The sequence below is a fragment of the Alosa sapidissima genome, chromosome 10 (genome assembly GCF_018492685.1).
Source record: "Alosa sapidissima isolate fAloSap1 chromosome 10, fAloSap1.pri, whole genome shotgun sequence".
Lineage (NCBI taxonomy): Eukaryota > Metazoa > Chordata > Actinopteri > Clupeiformes > Clupeidae > Alosa > Alosa sapidissima.
In genome coordinates, this window is record NC_055966.1 from 3,176,753 (window position 1) to 3,199,236 (window position 22,484).

Below are 22,484 nucleotides of genomic sequence, written 5' to 3' on the forward strand. Positions count from 1 at the left end.
AAACCCAAGAATGGCTCCTACACATCACCCCCCTTATTGCTACTGGCTAAGGACAGGTACAATAACAAACCAAATAAAATCTGGAGCCATGTATACACAAGTCAATTCAATCATCATTCACATCAGTCATAATTCACATCATCATTCACAAAGACATTTTTTTTTGTGATCATTTCAATGTTCAGTCCATAGAGTCCATTTGCCATTGAAGGCATTGCTCATTCAAGCTGTGTCTGTGTATGGATACGACGCTCGTGTGTGCACGAATGGATCTTCGGAGGTCCATGGTCCATGTGCGCATGTGAAGTCTGGAACCATCAGTGTAAGTGAAATTTCACACAAAGCATCATCCTCATCATCATCCTCATCATCAAAGCAATCATCGTTTCACTCAAAGCATTAATTCAACACAGTCATACCACGGTCATGTTTATATGTCATTCTCCAACAACAAACAGACCTTTGTAATTGGTCTCTCTAAGACACTTGTTTGAGTTTTCAGTGTTACGCTACGTACCAACCCCTTTGAATCTTTTTTTTGTGTGTCGATAACCCTCCCCAACATCCAAGATGCCCTAGTTGTTCATGTATGTGTCTTAGAACAAGTTTGGAAATGTGGTGGTGTTTGGGAAGAATCACAGGGTGTTTTTGAGTTTCTGGGATAGCCATTCTGCTCAGTCTCCCTCCAGTATGGAGAAGTCCATCCTGCATGAAAGGGTCCAGCTTGCAAATTGTGCTATGCTGACTAACATGTGTGTTGCCTTTCTGCAATGTTTCCATTTCCGTTGGGTAACTTTCTCTCTGAGCAGATTGAAAGAGAGCATGTTCTGCAGCCTTTAGCTCATCCAAGGTAAGTTGTGCGTTCATACATTTTGTTCCAATTGTCATTTTTTCCTTCCTTTTCCATGGTTTCTTGTCATCAGAATCAACATTCAGCATCTCCTTTCTTTTTTGACTTAGGTTCAAGAGCACCGTTTTCAGTCTCAGCATCCATGCCACTGTTCTTATTAGCTTACTCCAATTTGAATGGTACTGTATGAAGTTGTGGGTTGGGTTCTGGTTGGTTGTGGTTGCCATGACAACAACATCCCTCTTCACTTCAACATCACCATCAAATGTCTGTGTGTCAATGTCAGACGTTGGCCATTCAGAATTTTGCTTCTTAAGAAAGTGTGGGCCACTAAGCCATGTGGTGGACTGAGTGAGTGCATTGGCTTTACACCCACGAGATGCACAGTCTGCTGGGTTAAGTTTTGTCTCAATGTGTCTCCACTGTTTGACTTCAGTTATTTCTCTTATTGTGTGCACCCTATTGGCCACAAATGTTTTGTACCTTTTACTTTCATTTCTTATATATTTTAGCACTGCCGTGCTATCGGTCCAGAAGACTGAACTTTCCAGAGTCAGCTGCAACTCTGTTCTGAGAAGCTTATCTACTCTAACTGCGAGCATTGCTGCAGTAAGTTCCAGTCTCGGCATCGTCATTTGCTTCAGGGGTGTTACACGTGACTTCCCCATTACAAAGGAGATGTGTACCTCCTGTTCTGCATTCTCAAGACGGAGGTAGGAGACACAACCATATCCGCTTTCTGATGCATCACTGAAGTGGTGTAATTGTGCAGATGTTACCTGACCGAAGTGCGCAGGCTTCAAGCACCTGGTGACTGCAAGCTCTCCAATGTGTCTCAATCCAGTCAGCCACTCCTGCCACATCTGCATATGGTGCTCTGGTAGGTCTTTATCTCAGGCATGGTTTTGTTTGCACAGGTCCTGCAGGATGTTTTTAGCTGTAAGGACAAATGGACAGATGAGGCCAAGAGGATCATACACAGATGCGATTACAGACAATATACCTCTTCTTGTGCATGGCTGATTCTTTAGGCTCACTGCAAAGGTAAGTTCATCCTTTTCCACACACCACTGAATCCCAAGACTTCTCTCCACAGGCAATTCACTTTTTTCCAGGTCAAGATCTTTCACTTGTTGTGCTCTGTCTGCCTGTGGGATGGACATATGAACATTTCGGTTATTGCATATCCATTTGTGCAAGCGGAAGCCTCCCATTGCACATGCAGTTTCTAGCTCCTTGTACAAGGACATTGCATCGTTCTCGGTTGCCACTGATTTTAAGCAGTCATCGACATAAAAATTGGACTTAATTGTCTCCATTGCTTTCACAGAGAAGAGATCTTTGAAGTCCTCTGCTGTCTGTCTGAGTGCGAAGCTGGCACCGCTTGGTGAAGATGTTGCACCAAATATGTGCACGGTCATTCTGTACTGTCTGAGTGGTTGACTTGTGCCACCGTTTGGCCACCAGAGAAAGCGCAAGAAGTTGACATGTTTCTCAGCTACCCTCACCTGGTGGAACATGCTTGCTATGTCCGCCATTAATGCAACTGGCTCTTGGCGGAAGCGCAGAAGAACACCCACCAGGTTACTAGTGAGGTTTGGGCCTTGAATGAGAACACTGTTCAAAGATGTTCCTTGAAATGACGCTGAGCAGTCGAAAACTACACGCAAAGTGCCCTTTTTTGGGTGATGTACAGCATGGTGTGGAAGAAACCAGACTGTTCCACTTTCCTTGTTCAGCTCGTCATCTGGCACCATTTCTGCATAGCCACTTTCAATCACACCCTGTAGGAAGGCTGTGTATTCTGCATGATATTCTGCATCTCTTTCTAATTTTCTTTTCAGGGAAAGAACGGGTTGCTGTGCCTGCTGGTAATTGTTTGGCATGTTTACATTCTCCTCCTTCAAGGGTAAAGGTAAGTAATAATTACCATTTTTCCATTGTTTTGATTTTTCCATAATCGACATGAATTGTTTGTCTGCTATTGACATTTCTGTTTTCTCCTCAGATTCTTTTTCTGGAAAATCATGATGGTATTGTTTTACCAACAACTCATTCAAGTTGGCCACTGAAATGCGATTTACTACCGCTGCACATGCATGGCTGCCTTTGAGGTCACATGTGCTTTCTTGCATGAGTCCATTGAGGACCCAGCCTAGGGGGGTCTTAACAGCATACGGCCCACTACCTCTGCTGTTGATTACTTTCCAGGGTTCCATGAGTTTGGCAGCATTTGTTCCAATTAACAATTCTATTTCAGCATCCAGTTGTGGCAGTTTGACTTCTTGTAAGTATGTCCATTTCTGTACTGACTCCTGCTTGGGTATGTGGTGTTTTGACACTGGCAATTTTGGTTGTGTGTAAACGTCTGGGAGCTTGTGAAACATGTGATCCTCCATACTGCTGACCTCCAGGCCATTGACTACACTGCTGCTGACTGCCTTCTCCTGTCCCATTGTTCGCAGTAGAATTGTGCAGTTTTTTCCACAGGTGTTTAACTTTCTTTTCAGGGAATCAGTGCAGAACGTGGAGGAGCTACTGGGATCTAAAAAGGCGTAGGTATGTACAAATTGTTCTGAATTGACAACTTTAACCTTTACAGGGACTATGGCTAGAGTGCATTGTGACTCACTGTCCTGCAGGTGGTCTTTTTCCACAGACACCAGAGCACTTGTTGCAGATAAGGCATGATCAGCTTGTCCATCATCCTTTGGCTTTCCTGTGTGGATATGCAGAACAGTTGGGTGAGATAGTGAACATTTGTCACAGGTCATTCTATTGGAGCAGGTCTTACTCATGTGTCCCTTCTCCAAGCATCCAAAGCACATTCCATTTGTTTTTAAGAATTTAATTCTTTCATTGTTTTGTTTTCTTGCAAACAGCTGACAGGTTTCAAATGAATGATTCTTTCCACAGAATAAACATGGTTTGTCAAATGCACTCTAGTTTGTTTTTTGTTTATGTCCAGGTGTGTCATTGCTGTTGGCAGGTACATGATCGACAGTGGTTGCAAAGCTGGATCTGGCATTGGATTTGCTGGTCACAGTTTGTTTTGTTTTAGGGGCCCTTTGGGTATCCACTGTGCTACTTATGTCTCCAAAGACCGGGTCTAGCATTGCCCTGCACTGCTTGTCAACAAAGTCCACTAGGTCTTTGTAGGTCACTTGTTCATCCTTGTCATGTTAGGCACACACATGTCCACGCCACTTGTCTCTCAGTCTGTAGGGTTGCTAGGTTACGGGGACGCTGGCGAGACACGCCGCTCCGTCTGGCATCATGTTTTTGTTTGTTTTTATGTAATGTTCGTAATTTTATGTAATGTCATGTTTATTTTTTGTATTGGTTTGTCTAGTTAAATGTTTTCCCTATTTATTTACGCTATTTTTGATAGTTATTCTTAGTCCTTTTTACTTCTTCTAAGTCAGCTGATGTCGTTGACATTTGTCCATTGGGAGCTTGCTATGGCTAGCTTTTGCCCTAGCTTGGCATCGGACATCCTTCCATCTATCCGTGAGCGGTGCAGCACTTCACTGTCTGGTCGAGGGGATCTCTCGGGACAGCTGGACTGTCTTAGGCTACTCTGCGAAAGATCTGCCGTGGCCGCCGAGCTGTTGCTGACCTGCGTGCTGCCATGCCAACTGACTCTGACATCCTTCCATCCATCCGTGAACAGTGCACTTCATTGTCTGGTCGAGGGGATCTCTTGGGACAGCTGGACCTAGGCTAGCTACTCTGCGAAAGCTGCTGCCAACTGCAGACTAACGTTAACGGTGAAGAGCTGCAATCTCACGGAGCAACAAACGGTCGCTGTTAAGTCCACCGAATTGCGGATCTACACGATCGCCCAGTACTTTGGACTGTGCTCCAGTCATCTCCAGACTGCGGTCTACAAGGCCTAGAAGCTAGCTTCTAACGTTAACGTTATCTCTAGACTGCCAGTGACCGGGTTGGTCAGTTGCTAAAGAACTTTGTTGGCATTGCATCGGTTGTGAAGACACAGCTCTGTGCGCAGTTTTCACGGATCATCATTGCCCTTGGACATTTTCAGCTGGTTTGGAAATTGGACTAATTTTAAAATCACTTTTCCCCCTTTTTAAATATATTTTCTTTTTTTATTTGTTTTCTTGTCTGTCTTGTATGTGTTGGTGTCAAGGGTACGCTGGCGACTACGCCGCTCCATCCGGCATCGTTTGTCTTGTTGTTATGTGTCTTGTTTGTGGAGCGCTTTGGGTTGCACTATGTGCATGTTAAATGCGCTTTAAAAATAAATCTGACTTGACTTGACTTGACTAGGGGAGTTTAGACACTAATTGTCTGAGGTTGGTGGAATTCTCTAATTCCTTTAGGCCATCTACATCCTGCATGGTATGATAGCAGCTGTTTAAAAACAGAGCGTAAGACCTCAGCCCATTGCCATCTTCAGGTTTTATGACTGGCCAATTTAATGCCTTAGTCATGAAAGCAAACCCAAGAATGGCTCCTACAGGTACACTTGCCATTACACCTCAGTCCAACAGATGGTGGTGGTAATGCATTCCGTTTGCAAACTGCCAAAAAAAAAAACCTCACTGAAGAAGAAGAACAGGTCAGTGAACCCATCTGCTGGACTGAGGTGTAATGGCAGGTGTACCCTTTAGCTTCGTTCTGGCCGCCGGGTGAATAAGGCGAATAGGAAGTGAAATCTCTGTAGACGAGCTCTGACATTAGCCTACTTAAAGGTGCTCTAAGCGGTAAATGGTTAAAGCTAAAACATTTTTTGACACATACAGAAAACATCACCTCACCATCCACTAGCTGCCTGTGCCCTGAACACTGTCAAAAAACGCAGTCTCTGTGGACAGCCCAGGCTGCAAAAACAGCAATAAAAACAACTTGGTCCAGCCTGGACCATAAAAACATTAAAAAAAACTGTTTTCAACTGTTTTCTAGCAAATCACAGAGATATGTGCATTTAGGAGAGTTTCAATTGCACGGGAGGGAGGGGGAGGGAAAAGTGAGCTAGCTCTCTGTTTTGCTTGTTTGTCACCAACAAGTACGTTAGGGTGGTCCTTATTTGAAAAGGTTGTACTTTCTGACGTCTGACCCCCTAAGTTTATTTATTTTTCATAGAAAAGTAACCAGAAAAAAGTTTAATGCAAATCAATTAAAATTTAGATAAATCATTCACTATGGGGCTGTTAACAGTTTTTTTGAGTTGTGGAACCCATTTATCAGTCATGTTACAGATACATTTCAACTACCTGCAATGTAAGTTATCTCACCTCATTGCTTAACTCTGAACTTCATCTCTGTAGGAACACACTTGTGTTGTGTTTGTTTTTTGCTGTCTAAACTATGTTGTCTATGTTATGTTGATTCTCTGAAAATCCCAATAAAAAAAAGTTGAAATTTGTTATAAACGGCCAAATCATCACATTTTTACCATTAAATTATGGCTAGCCGTTGATTCTTCTATCAAGTCTCAATGACTAGTTTTGTCCCATTCTTGATAAAATCTATCAATAAAAACTAAAAATAAAACCAGGTAATTTCTAAATGTTGCCTGGTAGTACTTATGTTTAAACTTTCACTGAACATTTCTTGTTTGTCTCATATCATACAGCCAAACTGTTAAGCTTTCTCAAGAAAGAAGAAGCATACTGCTGAAGTTGAGCACATTGAACAGTAGGCTATTGCACACTGACTCAGACTGTTCACCGAGTGTTCAGTGGTCATTCCTGGCATCCTTGTGAGATGGCATCAAATAGTTGTATTTGATAACCACTCAGGATAATATTACAGGAAAAGCCTACTAAACAGCAGGTCTTAGCTACTTCCTCTATTGTCATTTGCAGCAGAAGGAGACAATTGGGTTAGCTGCTCCTAGAACAGTGGAGAAAGTGGAAGAATTCAAGGAGGGCTAGAATTCCTCTGCACCACAACCAAGATAAAATAAAGCAGGTTGAAAAACTGTTTTGAATGGTCGGCTTTGAAAGAGAAGGCCAGAAACACAGCAGAAGAAATTAATTAACTTTCAGTCAATTGAGCTACCTCTAAATATTCTCCAAAACTCATAAAACTTTGCAAATAATTTTTTTTAACAAATATAAGATATTCAGGGGGTCAGAGCATAAACAAATCAGGTTCTTTTTTCTGTCAAAATAAGGACCACCCTGAACTATTTCTATAAAGTCTAAATAATACCAGAGAATGTCTAATAGGAAGAGAATTGGCACTGTCTGGTTACTTCCGGTTTCTGGACTGGTTGCAGTTCCTTCTCACATTCCACTTGAGGGCGCTCGCAGGCGAGTGCAGAATTCATGGAGGTCTATGGAGCTTTACCCCTCAATATCCACTTTTCTCTGGATATAATTTTTTGAGTAGTAATTTGAATGTTGCATTCGCTAGGAGAGGCAAAGAAAATACACACTGTTGATTGTTATATTTTTTGAAGTCACGTAAGTCTTCTAAAAAGCCTTTCAAATATGTCAATGACGTCATTCATTAGCACAATGCTAGCTTGATATGGGCAACAACGACCCAACCTGTAAGAAATGAAAAGGACATAAGTACTCGTTCATTCAACTTTAGATCTAAAATCTATATTGAACCTGCATAAACTACAATAAAATCTACGATTCTTCTACGACAAGCAGGTGAAAGAGATACATTTAGCCGTCTAGCTCCATAGACCCCCATTCAACCTGCACTCGCCCGCGATCACCCCCAGTGGAATTCTAATGGAACTGCAACCAATGTCGATACAATGAGGCTTAATAGGAAGTGCCAAGGCTCTCCGTAGACGGGCTCTGATAATACCTGACCCTTCGCGAGCTCCGTATTGTTATGTGGCTTTTACTTTGACATTCCGTAAACCGGAAGTACTTTATGTAGGCTATCGAACGTGAGAACGATGTTTTAAGTCCAGTTAGCAGCAGTTGGATTGGTCCTTGGGCAAAAAACCCCCCCGTATTCCTTGTGTTTATGTGTAGATCGAGAAGGAATAAGGATTGAGTAGTCTATTATCATGTAACGTTATGTCTTCGCCAGACATTTAAAAATGTTGATCAACTAACGTAAGCCTATAAGTTAACTTACCAGTGGCTAGCTAATACCAGTCAACGTCCTAACGTTACAGGTAACGTTCACGACACTTGCTTGCTAAGATTTCCCTGTAGAACTATGTGCTGTAAAGTATTTCGCAAATGCTTGGTTTTGTTTTTGACGTAGGCATATGCCCTCCACAACATGCTGCCAAGTTTAAGTTTAAGTTAGACACGCGTGATTTTGAATAGCTGGTTGTCGATGTGGCTTCAACAGTTCACGTTAGCATGGGAATGCTTCAGACACAGAAAGCTTTTTAACTGTTCTTTACGTGTAATGCAGCCTTTATCAGTTGTTTGTAGCTAACGTTATGTGACATACATCATACCAATTTCAGCCTACATGTTTTTGCTCATCTTAGGTTAAAAGTACTTAGTGAGCTGAGCTCACAAAAAGTGCTCTGGTGACATACTGAATGTGACAAAAACTAGCAGACCATGTGACATTGTGCACTGAACATGACAAAGTAAACCAGCAGACCATGCATTTATTTACACTTTAATCACCTGGTTGAAAATATTTGCAATGTGCAAAAGCGCAGAACAACAATCAATCAGATTGAAACAGATAACGGAACTGAAGAGAAAGAGACCAGTTGATGCAGATGCTGTACCTTCACCTGCTGGGAAGGGTTGACCTAAAATGAAAAAGAATAATAATAGAATCTGGCCATATTTAAAAGACAAGGCATGGTTTATGGATCCATATTGATCAAGGGGAATTACCGTTAATTGAAAACTCAACTTCTGTGTTATCAGCTGAGGATGCGCTGACACTTGTATCAGGGACTGGTTGCTTGTACTCAACAGTAATTAATTTTCACATCTAACGCCGCAACTCTATAATTTAGTTGTTGTTATACTGTTATCAGTAGGCTACCAAGATTATGAACTCGAACACCCTATATTGAAATCTGCCGGAGTACTCATTTAACATTTAATGCAAGGACAACTTCAGTCTAAGAACAACTTAGGGTCTAATAGGTAAACAATAGAGTTTACGTTAAGGTTTGTTAAATGTTTTGGCTGCTGTTCTTTATCCTAATACTCAGCATGAGAGCCATCACAGACTGAAATTGCCCAGATGTATATTATGTGGTTTTTGTATAGCCCATGTTATGTACTGATGAAGAGGCAAATCATTAGACCTTGTTTTAAATCAATACAACCTGGATATGCCTTATTCTTTCACATGGAAGGTGACAATGTTATGTGTATACCACTCCACACAGTGGCAATGGCCAACCTGGAGCAGTGGGTGAGCGACCGCCTTCATGACATCCTGGGGCTGAGTGACCGATATGTGGCTCAGTTCATGGTAGGTCTGGTGCGAAAGTCTGCTAATTTGCCAGACTTCATTGTTCGCCTCAAGCAGACCGGCACCATTGCTGTCGACCAGAAAGTTGAGAGGTTTGCACAGGAATTATTCGAGAAGGTAAGATAATATATTTCTGTTTACCATGTTTCATTCAGATATAAATGCCCAAACAAGGCTGTAAAACATAAATAGTAACAAGGGCTGAAAAAATATGAAGGCATATGATTTGAACACAAATGTTTTACAGGTTTTGGTTTTGGGATCCTTTCATGATATAGACTAGGTTTGAACAGAATCTGCTGCTGCAGCAACCTTATCTCATTTGACAGTGCAGCAACAACCTTGTCTAATTTGACATGGAATGGTCCATGGTTATTTTAACATTGTATAATGGAATGTGAATGGTTCTATATTATAATGATGTGTAAAAGACTAAGTGACATGCTGTGTCTCCCAGATAGAAATGAAACATTTTAAAATCATTAATAAAATGACTTGCAACCCCTTAGTCACTAAGTTTGGAAAACATGCCCCAAGTTATGTCCAGTATGACCTTTTAAGACAAAAGTAGTCCCACACATTTGTTTCTGAGATCATCTGTATTGTATTTTTAGGTGCCACGAAAACAGATAGTGGAGAAACCATCTCGAGCTCTGGAGCGGCAAGTGCAAGCCATGGAGCAGAAAAATCGTACCTACACTCTGCTAGAGGAGAGCGACAGCGATGGAGAAGTAACACAGGAGAGAGGAAAGGAGAAGAAAGGGAGGGAGAAAGTAAAGGGAAAGAAGAGAAAGCACTTGAGACAGAAACAGGAAGAGAGTGCCTCATCCAGTGAAGAGGAAAAGGAAAGGTTAGTGTGCTTAAATCAATTATTCCTTAACAATTTCTCTTATCGTAAAGAAGCAGAATTATGCAGTGATGTGTACTTGTGTCAGGCTGGGTGGGCAGTTGCTATACAGAAACAACAGGCCATAGGGGGATCATCCCGGCCATTTAATGTAATTTCTCCCAATGTTACAAAAAAAGGTCTATCATGTCTCACCCAACATCCCGGGTATGAAAATGATTGGTATAACAACTTGTACGGCTTAAATCCTACTCCTCAGTGGCCAGATGATTACCAAAGCACAGAAGAAAGAGGATGAGGAGGACCAAGAGGAGGACTGGGAAAAAGAAGAGCGCGAGCGACAGCAGGACCTGGAGGAAAGAGATGCTTTTGCAGAGCGCATGAAGTTGAAGGACAAGCAGAAGACCCGAAGTATCATGGAGAGGACTGATAAAAAGGTACCATTATATGGAGGTTCACCGGTGGTTATTCTGTAGTTTTATAAGCATGATTCACAATTGGGCAAACCTATGCGCATAAATTAAAATAGACTTGAACATATTATAGTATTTATAGTAGTCATTTTGGATATGTTTCCTCAATTGTAATAGTCTGTTGTATTAACTCACAATTATAGTCATATTTTAAATGATACCCATGTCATATCATTGTCTGACAAATAATTAAATGTGAAAGAAAACTATACATTTTCAAGTGAATGGCCCATCATTTAGACTTTCTTTCAACCTAGGCTTACGAGGAAGCTCAAAAAAGACTTAAGATGGCAGAGGAAGACCAAAGGAAAATGGTAAGATAATGAATCCTAGCAAATACACATGTAGTCATTAACAGTGTATGTGCCATCCCATTGCAATATCATGATGCCTTTCTCTTGCTCTCTTTGTTCCAAAGCTTCCTGAGTTGAGAAAGCAGTCACGCTTTGAGTACCTGAAGAAACGTGAAGCTGAGAAATTAGAAGACCTGGAGGCTGAGATAGCCGATGAAGAGTACCTGTTTTCCTCTGACAACCTCTCTGAGCGAGAGAGAAAAGAACTGGATTACAAGCGTACAGTCAGAGATTTGGCCAGGGACTACAAGAAAGCAGGAGCCAAGGAAAAGGATGAAAGGAAGAATCGCTACTACATGCCAGAGGAGAATAGGAGAAAGGTACAGTAGGCCTAGGAAGAGCAAACAGGAGGAACACACTATATCCATGTATGCTTTATTATAACAGATTCATTTTTCAAATGTTTGCTTTCTTCATGCATCTTTATCTTTGATCTGTCCGTAATTAGAACCCTCCTGAACGGGATCTCCAGCTGGATGTTGAAGAAGGGGGGCATGAGGGCGGGGGGGAGCAGAGCCGCTGGGAAGAGGCACGGGTCGCTACAGCAACTCTGCACTTTGGCGCCAAGGAGGAGAGGGAGCGTCGACTGAAGGAGGAGCAAGACAAGTACCAGTTAGTACTGGAGGAGGAGGAGATGATCAACTTTGTCAGCAGTGCCATCACCATGAAAGGAACACGGTCAGAGAAGGTCAGTGTAAAAATCCTTTAAGACCAAAGATGGCAAAACTGCAGAAATCAAGCTTATATAAAGAGAGAATATAAAGTATTTCCCAATGGATGAATAAACTGTCTATCTCCCTCTTTGTCTATCTGTTTATCTAAACAACTCTCTCTCTGTAAACGCATTTGGGTCATACAGTATTCTCCCCATAGCCTGCAATCCTTTTGGGAACTGTAGGCTAGTGGGTTCCAATCATTACAAGGAATCATGCTAAGCTTAGCTGACTACCCGTGAGGGAAATTTGGTCTCTGCATTTATCCCAATCCGTGAATTAGTGAAACACACACAGCACACAGTGTACACACAGTGAGGTGAAGCACACACTAATCCCGGCGCAGTGAGCTGCCTGCATCAACAGCGGCGCTCGGGGAGCAGTGAGGGGTTAGGTGCCTTGCTCAAGGGCACTTCAGCCGTGCCTACTGGTCGGGGTTCGAACCGGCAACCCTCCGGTTACAGGTCCGAAGTGCTAATCAGTAGGCCACGGCTGCCCCCAATGTTGCAATATTGTTGCTTAACTTGTGTAAAGGAGAATGTATTGGCATATTTAATCTTTAATTGTAATATGCAAAACATTGTAATTTCTAATATTGTATGTACTTGCTGTGTGTCCTTGTCTTTGTCTCCAAAGGAGGAGGCTGAGCCACAGCTCTCTCAGGCAGATAAACAGATGCAGTCGATTCAGGAGGTTAGGCGGAGTCTGCCTGTCTTTCCCTATCGACAAGACCTACTATCAGCTATTGAGCAGCACCAGGTGCTCATTATTGAGGGGGAGACTGGGTCTGGCAAAACTACACAGATCCCACAGTATCTCATGGAAGAGGTGAGGCTCCACATACCCAGGTAACTATCCCACAAAACTTGACTGGTTGTGCTAACTCATGAAGTATTTTGTTTACAGGGATATAATGCTGGAGGTTTGAAGATTGGTTGCACTCAGCCTCGTCGAGTAGCAGCAATGTCTGTGGCAGCTCGAGTGGCACAAGAAGTTGGAGTAAAGCTTGGAAACGAGGTGATTTTTGTTCCACAATTTTCAGGTTTTAGTAAATTACTACATTTCTGGGGAGGTCACAAAAAATACAGAAATAACGTTTTCATTTTGTAGGTGGGCTACAGTATTCGATTTGAGGACTGCACATCAGAACGGACAGTACTAAAGTACATGACTGATGGAATGCTTTTGAGAGAGTTTCTCACAGAGCCAGATCTTGCCAGCTATAGGTATGTACATATGTGGACATGCATATATATTAATCCATTAAATTAAATATTCATTTATTTAGCAGACGCTTCTATTCAAAGCAACTTACATAATGTAAATTATAGTACAAGGAGCATTGACCTCGGAGCAACTTGAAGTGCCTTGCTCAAGGGTGCAACGGTGGAAGCCAGGAATTGAACCCACAGCTTTTTCAGGCTACTGCATGCTAGCCCAGCTCCTTAACCAATACACCACCACTGCCATATCTCTCTCCCTTTCCGATAAGCTTGGATGTACAGCACAGATGATTTGTCTTTCATTTCAATCATTTTCCACTTGTACCTTTCTTTTTCTCTCTAGTGTGGTCATAATTGATGAAGCCCATGAGCGCACCCTCCACACAGACATCCTTTTTGGCCTGATAAAAGACATTTCTCGTTTCCGTGCTGACCTGAAGGTGCTAGTGGCCAGTGCTACACTGGATACAGAACGTTTCTCTTGCTTCTTCGATGATGCTCCTGTCTTCAGGATACCTGGACGTCGTTTCCCTGTAGACATTTTCTACACAAAGGTAATATTGCTGGGTTTTTTTTTTCTCACATAGATGTGACATCACTAGTTATTAAGTTGGTAATTTTGCTTCAAACAGGGCAAAAAGAAGTCTAACAGCAAGGGGTGGGAAAGAATCAATACAAATATGAACCTGTCTTTGTTGGCATCAAGGAATCCACTTGGGGATGGGTGACCTAGAACATGTCCACACTAGCTCGGATTGGTTTGTATCCGACACACTGGAGACCCGAACTCATTTTGCGCGGAAGCCGGACCAGTGTGGATGGTGTGTTGCGGTAGTGTATATGATCATACTGTAATTGAGCTGGATGCTCTGTAAGGCTGTTTTGTTCGTTTGTACACTTAGCGATTTAGCCATAGACTGTATAAAATAGGTTTTAGCAAACAAGGCTACCTGGCATTATCATGGGAATTCTTATAAGTAAGTAGCATGCAAGCTGTCTATTGCACCCAAGTAGTAAACGTTTCCCCCGTTTGCAGATTTTATCTGATGGTTATAACTTCCCTTCACTTGTTGACTATATGTTTGTCATGCATGTTATTTTTTATTTTTTTTTAAAGTATCTTTTTTGGGGCTTTTTATGCCTTTAATGAGAGGACAGTGGAGAATGACAGGAAGCGAATGGGAGAGAGAGCAGGGGTGGGATCCGGAAAGGACCATGGGGGGGGGAATCGAACCCGGTTCGCCGGCGTACGGTGCAGGTGCCCCAGCCAGTTGCGCCACAGCTGGGGCCATGTTAATGCAGGTTTTTTTCAGGCCATTGTTTATCTGACCTAGCAACTAGGGGTGTGAATCTCTCATACACAAGACAAGACAAGATACATGTTCATGAAAAAACGATTCAGTACGATTCAATGCAATTCGATGCAGTTCAAAGACCGAAAGCATTCTGAAAGAATTTTTATCATTTGCTCAAGGTGCTCATTAATTTTACATTATCAATTACAGTCATGGTTGTCAATTAGGCAAACAAATATGTGTGAATACGATGATCTTAACTGAGGTTTGTATCATATATTGAAATGGGGGAAAAATACACTGCAGCCAAATACAACATAAAAGTACATTTTTATAGACTTATGTGTACTGTATTTGATTCTTTTCAAGGAGCTGTAGCCTATTGTTGAGGTAAGACGATACAGAAATAAGGTAAAACAGTGCTTAAGACACTCTTGGCCTCTTCTCTCTCTTCTGCAATCAGGCTCCAGAAGCTGACTATCTGGAGGCATGTGTTGTGTCCGTGCTGCAGATCCACGTCACACAGCCCCATGGAGATGTACTGGTGTTTCTCACAGGGCAGGTGAGAGGGTTTCATCTCACTGAAAGTTTGTCTTTTTTCATTAGTTTTACATTTATGAATATGACTGGTCATTTATTGGTATTATATTATGTTTAATTTAATGTTGATTTATGAGCATTTGGTCTACCCTCTAGCGGCGTAATATGCAGTGCCTGTGTAGAACATAGAAAAAGATTTAGTTTGCAATGCAGCAAGTTCTGTAAGCAAACTTATGTGAACACTTGGTCAAAAAGCAAGACTTATGACGTGAATGGAAGACAATAACAGGCATTGGTTGGCCAACATTTATTTTGAAACAACTATTGTAAGGTTTATGCAAGAATGTGTAATATACAGTATATTGCCTTACTGCTAACAGTGTTTGAAAAAAGACTAATATTATCAGCTTGCCCCTTTTCGGCGAAGTAGGGATAGTGATCCATGCCTATTGGTTAAAGGCTGGTCCAACGGTTTCGAAAATGAACCCTTGATTGTGTTGTGTGTATTCAGGAGGAGATTGAGGCATGCTGTGAGCTTCTACAGGATCGTTGTCGGCGACTGGGGTCCAAGATATCTGAGCTCATTGTCCTGCCCATCTATGCCAACCTGCCCTCAGACATGCAGGCCAAGATCTTCAACCCAACTCCACCTGGTGCTCGCAAGGTAAGGTGTTGCAAGTTGTTTACTTCTTGTGGCACATTGGTGAGCACCATGGGACACCAGCACTTTGGAATAATGTGAAATAAGCACAAAGAGCTCACTTCACTACAAGTACAGCACATGTATACTGTACAAAGTGAAACCACTCCACACTAGTAATTGTTGTTACATGAACAGATTCCCTACCAATACTCAATATTGGTTTTTGGTTGAGTACTTTTGCAAAGCACTGTTAATATACTATACTGATACGGAGACTGTCTGTAATGTTATGTATATATTTTATTGTCTTTTTAACTCCTGCCCAGGGACCACAGATGCAAATTAGCTAACTAGCTAACTCTGGTATAGAACTAGTTCTGTACATGGTCCCTGTCAACTAAACTAATAAACTAAACTAAACTAATATGTCTGTGATTGTGTTATCTTGTAGGTTGTGGTAGCCACCAACATTGCAGAGACCTCCCTCACTATTGATGGCATCATCTATGTCATTGACCCAGGCTTTTGTAAGCAGAAAAGCTATAATGCTCGCACGGGCATGGAGTCCCTCATCGTCACACCATGTTCACGGGTAAGCTGAGCCTTTTATTTCACTTCATTTCAGAGAAGTACACCAACTAAAAGACTTAAAGCTTAACAATGACATCAAATTGTGTAAAATATTGCAGGAGGCAAATCTTAAAGATAACATAAAATTAATGAAACATGGAATCAGATTTCCCCTAGTTTCCAGTAATGTGTGTGTGCGTGTTTGTGTGCGTGCGCGCACAGTTAAATATCCTGATTTAATTGTCAGTTGTGATCTGCCACTGTAGGCGTCAGCCAATCAGCGGGCTGGAAGAGCAGGCAGAGTAGCTGCTGGGAAGTGCTTCCGTCTCTACACTGCTTGGGCTTTCAAGCATGAGATGGAGGAAACAACAGTACCAGAGATTCAGAGGACCAATCTGGGCAACGTGGTGTTGCTGCTGAAGAGTCTGGGTGAGAATCATCACAACAGCTTTGAATTTTGTGTTAAACAAGGTTTCAGGCAGAAAAAATGACAATATTGTATGCGGTAGTTATAGTAATTTACTATAACTTTGCTAGTCTAGTATCTGAACAGTCCTCTTTTTTTCATCAGGAATTAATGACCTCATTCACTTTGACTTTATGGACCCACCTCCTCATGAGACACTTGTTCTAGCTTTGGAGCAGCTCTATGCTCTGGGTGCCCTCAACCACCTTGGAGAGCTCACCAAGGTACCATTAACACTGCAAGATTCTTTTTTTTTTTTTTTTCTTTTTTTTTAAGAGAGAGAATCAAAAAGACAAAGATGATGTCCCATGTAATTGCCTAATGAAACAATGTACTTTGTGAAATGTCTCTTGACATCATAGTAATATGATGATGATGATGATGATGATGATGATAATAACAATAATAATAATAATCCATTGCAATTGAGAGGTGAACTAATGCCTTGTATCCTATTAGCTTGGCAGGAGGATGGCTGAGTTGCCAGTGGACCCCATGCTGAGCAAAATGATCCTGGCCTCAGAACAGTGAGTACAACTGGCGCTGTTGTGAATCAAGCTGGTTTCTATTGTGTAACTTTCGATTCATAAAGTCTGATGTTTCTCCAGGTACAAGTGTTCAGAAGAGGTACTGAGCATTGCTGCTATGCTCTCCGTCAATAACTCGATCTTCTACCGACCGAAAGACAAAGTAGTTCATGCTGATAATGCACGCATGAACTTTGTAGTGCCTGGTGGAGACCATATGGTGCTGCTCAACGTCTACAGTCAGGTGAGATTGTATGATTTTTGGACAGGCATTATAAGGCTAGGCAAAGTCTCTTTGCAAGAGAATGGCTCTTGCAAATGGGATCATTATTAATTTGTGTTATTATTAATGGTGATGCTTATTATTAATGGTGCTGCTGATGTCTTCAGATCTGTAACAGATTTTCTGCCGGTGTTTCCTTGTCCATTTGTTTATTGGTCAGCAGAACACAGGAACTGATAGAAAAATGTTGCAAAGTGCACTTGACTGAAAGTCAAGAAGACTACATTGAAGTTTGAAAACTGTGCCCAAAGAGAACAGTTTGAAAACAGGCCTCAAAAAGTTGCTTTGTACCATAATCGTAATAATCCACAAACATAATTGTCTGTGTTCCCCTGCAGTGGGTGGAGAGTGGTTATTCCACACAGTGGTGTTATGAGAACTTTATCCAGTTCCGCTCCATGAAGCGTGCAAGGGACGTGCGTGAACAGCTGGAAGGTCTGATGGATAGAATAGAAGTGGAGGTGTGCAGCTCCCAGGGAGACAATGTGCCAATCCGCAAGGTACGTATTTCATTTCATTCCTGCACTTATATACTCCTATGCAATTTAGGTTCACAGCAGTGTTTGTTATGCGGAAGTTTGAGCTCTTTGTCCTCTCCCTGTGGTAGGCAGTGACAGCGGGCTACTTCTACCACACAGCACGGCTTAGCAAGGGTGGCTACAAGACAGTTAAGCATCAGCAGACCGTCTATGTCCATCCCAATAGCTCCCTTTTTGAGGAACAGCCACGCTGGCTTATCTACCATGAACTTGTCTTCACCACAAAAGAGTTCATGAGACAGGTGTGTGTTCAACTGTATTTCTCCTTCTGTATGTCACTATGTCACTTTATTGTGACTGTGTTTTTTTTTTTTTTTTTTTGGTAAGGTATGTATATATTCATGTAAAATACTAGGACTGCAATGATTAATAGATTAGTTGTTGACTATTCAATTAATCGCCAACTATTTTGATAAACGATTAACTCTTTTCCGACAGGGCCAAAATAGGCCAAAAATGACTCCTTTGATATTTCATTCTGCTGTGGGTGACCTAAGCATATCTCAAAGCATAAAATTAGCATAAAATATGCATATTCCGGGCACATTTTTTGAGTTTGTGAAGCTCTACAGCTTCAACACAGCATGTTATAAAAAACGTGAAATAGCAGAAAGTTGCATTTACCTGTTGGCTAAATAAATACCAAGTTTGGTAGCAATTGGGTGAAAGGAACTCTAAATAACTAATTTTGAAATTATGTATACAGACGAGCCTAAATAACCATTATATAGTTTTATTATCAAAATTAGTTGCAATATCACATTTGTATCAAAAAAATAACTTACAATTTCATCTCATACATATTATTTTGGTTAGTAATCATGTTTTTTTTTGGTCAATGTGTAATAATCATGTTAACACAGTTTAGACTGTTAAAACAGATGAACAGTTAAAATGACCTAACAGAGTCAGTGTTGCTGAAAATGACCCAACAGATTCAGATACCTCCCACACAGAGTTACACTACAGATTTGGCCCCTACCCTCTCACACCACACAGTTTCATATCACTAGACAACATGGGCATATGTACAGATTAACAGATTACAGATTAACAATATGTCATTACTACCACTGAACCTCGGTCGATTGTCATTACTCGCCATGTTGAAATATCGCGATCGGGGCTTGACAACCAATCACAAAATATAAAATCTAACCAATAGCAAAAATTCAACACATATCCAAGGAAAACCCATTTATTTGATTGGCTTAGACACTCATTGACATACAAAGACGTTTTCGCGGGGTTTCAGTGAAGAAAAATTATACCTTTATTAATTTCCGTCATCAGTACGTACGTACTGATTTCTCTATGGGCTGTCGGGAAAGAGTTAATCGGTTTGTGTAATTTTTTAAGGGAAATACATCAAAATTCTCTGATTGTAGCTTATTAAACTTCAATCTTTTCAGCTTTACTTACTCGGTAGCTCAAATGTTACAGATATCAAATTCATAGCATGTGAGATGAAACCAAAAGGTAAGGTAAGTACAATTGTAACCAGTTGATGAATAAACTGATTAGATGCTATAAAACGGTGACACATATTTCAAATGGTAATGACACCAAATACCCAGTATAATTGCACAAACTTGAAATGACACCTATCTCGAGGCTCTCTGTGGCACTGGACAAAGCCAGATGTTCAAAGGATGCAGCGGTTGATAATGTGGTTGTGGTGTGACTTGCCTTTTGGCCACCTGGCCAAATAATGTTGTCCATTTATCTGGATGTAATCATTTTCAGAGTGGGTTTCACCTTACAAATGCAACCACAAAATGGCAGTACAGACTACAATGTAATCAGACAGGTCAGAAACTGCTTTTGCAAGACTCAGAATGTTATCAGATGTGTCTGACAACATGGAAAGGATCCCTCTTGATCTAATGCCAAATCAGTTTCCTCATCACCTTGACTTGAAAACTGAGTTGACTGTGGCTGTCAGCATTAACTATTTTAACCAACTAGTGTAGCCAGCTGATGCTTAGCTGTGCAGTATGCACGTTGTGTAACCCTAGTGCTCAGCTTGAGCTTTTAGCTCACTTAGAGCGCTTACTTGTTTAACAAACCTATTCATTAAAAAAAAGCCAATATCAGGTTTGGGAGATGATTGTTGCACCTCTAATTGTTAAGTAGGGTGGTTCTACAGTTACTATTCCCATACACACTTAAACAATAGCATGTAGCACTATTGTGATTATTAACTGGATGCAACAGCATTCAAATCTCTCTACTAAACTGTATGTCTGCATTCTTACCTGTCACAGGTTATTGAGATAGATAGTGGCTGGCTGCTGGAGGTGGCTCCTCACTACTACAAGAACAAGGAGCTGGAGGACAGCAGCAGTAAGAAGATGCCACGGAAGCAGGGAAAGGCACGTGAGGAACTGGGCTGAACAACCGGGCACAAGAATTTAGAAGAAGAAAAGGATGTCTCACAGAGTGGACCCATGCTCCACCACAGACACATCACTCAGAAGCATTTTTTAAGAGCTATTGTGCGGACTGCAGCTATCAGCAGCTATCAACAGTTTTTCCATATACTCACTTAATGGCCTTTTTTCTTTTTTTGGAGAATTGTTTTTTGACCTCGGCCAGCCATGTTGAATAAAGTTTGCTGTTTGCTATTTACTATCATGAATAGGAGCTGTAGATTATTTGTGGTACACATCTATCCTTTTAGTTGTTTTTATACTGTATTTCAGGTATTTTTATATGAAATGTCAAAACATTGTAAAATATTGATCTTGAAAATAGGTTTGTCCTTGTCTTGAACAACCTTGACCTTAAAGAAATTAAAAATGGTGTATAGAGACAGACTATGCAGTCAGACACTGTTTGATTCCATATAATATGTTTACACATTTTACCACACATATGATCTGTAAGCACTAGTTATCTGGTCAATGAAGCCATCAGAATTCTGCATACAATTATAAAATAACATGAGTATATCAATTTAAATGTGTGAATATTAACCACTGTGAAATTAGATTAACAGCATTTCAAATGTCTAAACCATTCCAAATGCCAAGCCCCTAAAGGCAAGGTTTAAAGGATGATTGGAAAATCTCTACAGGTATTCATTTTCAACACACGTCTTCTACCCCACTGTTTCCATTATTGCAAGCACTGCTGAAGTTATGTCCCATCATCAACAACCATTATTCAGCAGAAAACAATGGCCTTTTTAAAGCTTAAATGTTTGTTTATGGCCAAGTAGTTTGTCTGTCCAGATTAGATGAACCATAACTACAGACTTTGATATGCTGTATATTCAGGGGGAATTGAATGAGTTGAGTATTAACTGTTTCTTACATGCCCCGAGTTTCCTCATGGGCGTACAGTCAATAGGAGATGGATAAAGGAAAGATTGTTTGAAACAAAAATTACAATTACATTAGAACAAATAAGTAACAAAACCTATCTGAAAATAAAAAAATAAATAAAAAACCCTTACATTGGTAAATTGATACATGCACTGACTAGGTCTCAGACTTCTGAGTTGTATTCCATTTGAACATCCACTTAAATTCTACCTAAATATCGATTTACAATGCTCAGTATTGGTCTGAGAAACGTCTTAAACTCCTGTGACCATCTCTTACTATGATTTGGCATTTAAAAGTTAAGTTTGCTTCGTAAACAAAGAGGAGGCAATGTCTCTCTTCTGCCACTTGACTGAAGGCCATTCCACATTTTGGTAATGGACACAACAATGAGTTTTGTAACCATCCCCAGTAGTAAAATGTAGCAACCAGTGGTAAATCATGTCCAGTGTGGCTAAGCCCACCCAAGCATTGTGTTTTGCCCACCCAAACAAAGTTAGACTACGTTTTTTTTTCCAGTTGTGCATCTGTGCAGTGTGCAGCCTCAAACCCAGCTTGGATGTAGATGAGTTAGTGTTGAGTGTAATGGTAGCTAGCTGGTACATAGCTGTGCAGTAGGCCTATGTATGTGTGTACCCCCGATGCCTTAAAGGAAAACTGGCCATTTTAGATACAGTAGATCTCTGTCTCTCGAAGTCACTGAGTACTGTCGGTACGAGACAACCCCCCGAAAACGGTGCTACCTAGCTCGAGTTGCTGCAGCCAACAGCTAGAGTAGCCAGGCAGCTTCAGTGTTACACTCTGGGAGGCATGATTTTAAAGATGTCCCCAGAGTGCGGCACTGTAGCTGCCTGGCTGCTCTAGCTGTTGGCAGGGATGGGCAAAAATACATCAACATTAAATATCAAATACCCTAATTTTAAATCAAATTGACTACAAAATACATTGGCCACACATGTATCAAAATAAAATACTGTATTTTTTGTTTTGTAAGTACTAAAAATATTCTTTAAAGGGAGCATGATATCACTTTGCAAACCTTCCATGTCTGTCTATTTAATTAATCTATTCCTTCATCAGTACACTGACTGTTGATTAAGTGGACTGCTTTTCTCTGCCTACGAGACATGCTATTACCTGCAAACAGTCAACAGATCAACTATGCTGACCTGCCTGTAACATCTCTTAGCCTAAATACTGTATCAGAGAAGCACTCAAAGTCACAAATGAACTTGTTGAGCGGTACAAAGTAGAGAGTGCCCAGATTGAGCAATGTTGCATGGCAACAACCACATAACCGGTTCCATGTGTTCTGATCGGATAATTAAATATTAAAGATAATTAAATTTTGATCCAATTTGACCGCTTTGCTATGTTGCCCACCCAAAATTTCAACCAGCCCACCCAAATGTAGTAGGCTTGAACCGGACCTG

General features: G+C 41.1%; 1 protein-coding gene across 1 annotated transcript; it reads left to right on the top strand.

Moving 5' to 3' along the window:
• The first annotated feature begins 7,711 nt into the window (after nucleotides 1-7,711).
• dhx16 (DEAH (Asp-Glu-Ala-His) box polypeptide 16) lies at nucleotides 7,712-20,552 on the top strand. Its single transcript, XM_042107486.1, has 21 exons — nucleotides 7,712-7,967; nucleotides 9,165-9,367; nucleotides 9,865-10,100; nucleotides 10,357-10,534; nucleotides 10,828-10,884; nucleotides 10,989-11,243; nucleotides 11,372-11,611; nucleotides 12,273-12,464; nucleotides 12,543-12,653; nucleotides 12,747-12,862; nucleotides 13,203-13,413; nucleotides 14,618-14,716; nucleotides 15,206-15,358; nucleotides 15,789-15,929; nucleotides 16,174-16,336; nucleotides 16,479-16,597; nucleotides 16,833-16,900; nucleotides 16,982-17,144; nucleotides 17,522-17,683; nucleotides 17,791-17,964; nucleotides 19,990-20,552. Exons 2-21 carry the CDS (start codon nucleotides 9,170-9,172, stop codon nucleotides 20,116-20,118), a joined length of 3,165 nt encoding a protein of 1,054 aa, XP_041963420.1. The 5' UTR covers nucleotides 7,712-7,967; nucleotides 9,165-9,169; the 3' UTR covers nucleotides 20,119-20,552.
• The last annotated feature ends 1,932 nt before the right edge of the window (nucleotides 20,553-22,484 follow it).

Bases quoted from the DNA above. Each gene is read 5' to 3' on its own strand.
- dhx16 (XM_042107486.1), top strand. From the start codon at position 9,170: ATGGCCAACCTGGAGCAGTGGGTGAGCGACCGCCTTCATGACATCCTG. The intron at 10,885-10,988 runs GTAAGATAATGA...TTTGTTCCAAAG, and splicing joins AGGAAGACCAAAGGAAAATG to CTTCCTGAGTTGAGAAAGCA. The intron at 15,359-15,788 runs GTAAGGTGTTGC...GTTATCTTGTAG, and splicing joins CTCCACCTGGTGCTCGCAAG to GTTGTGGTAGCCACCAACAT.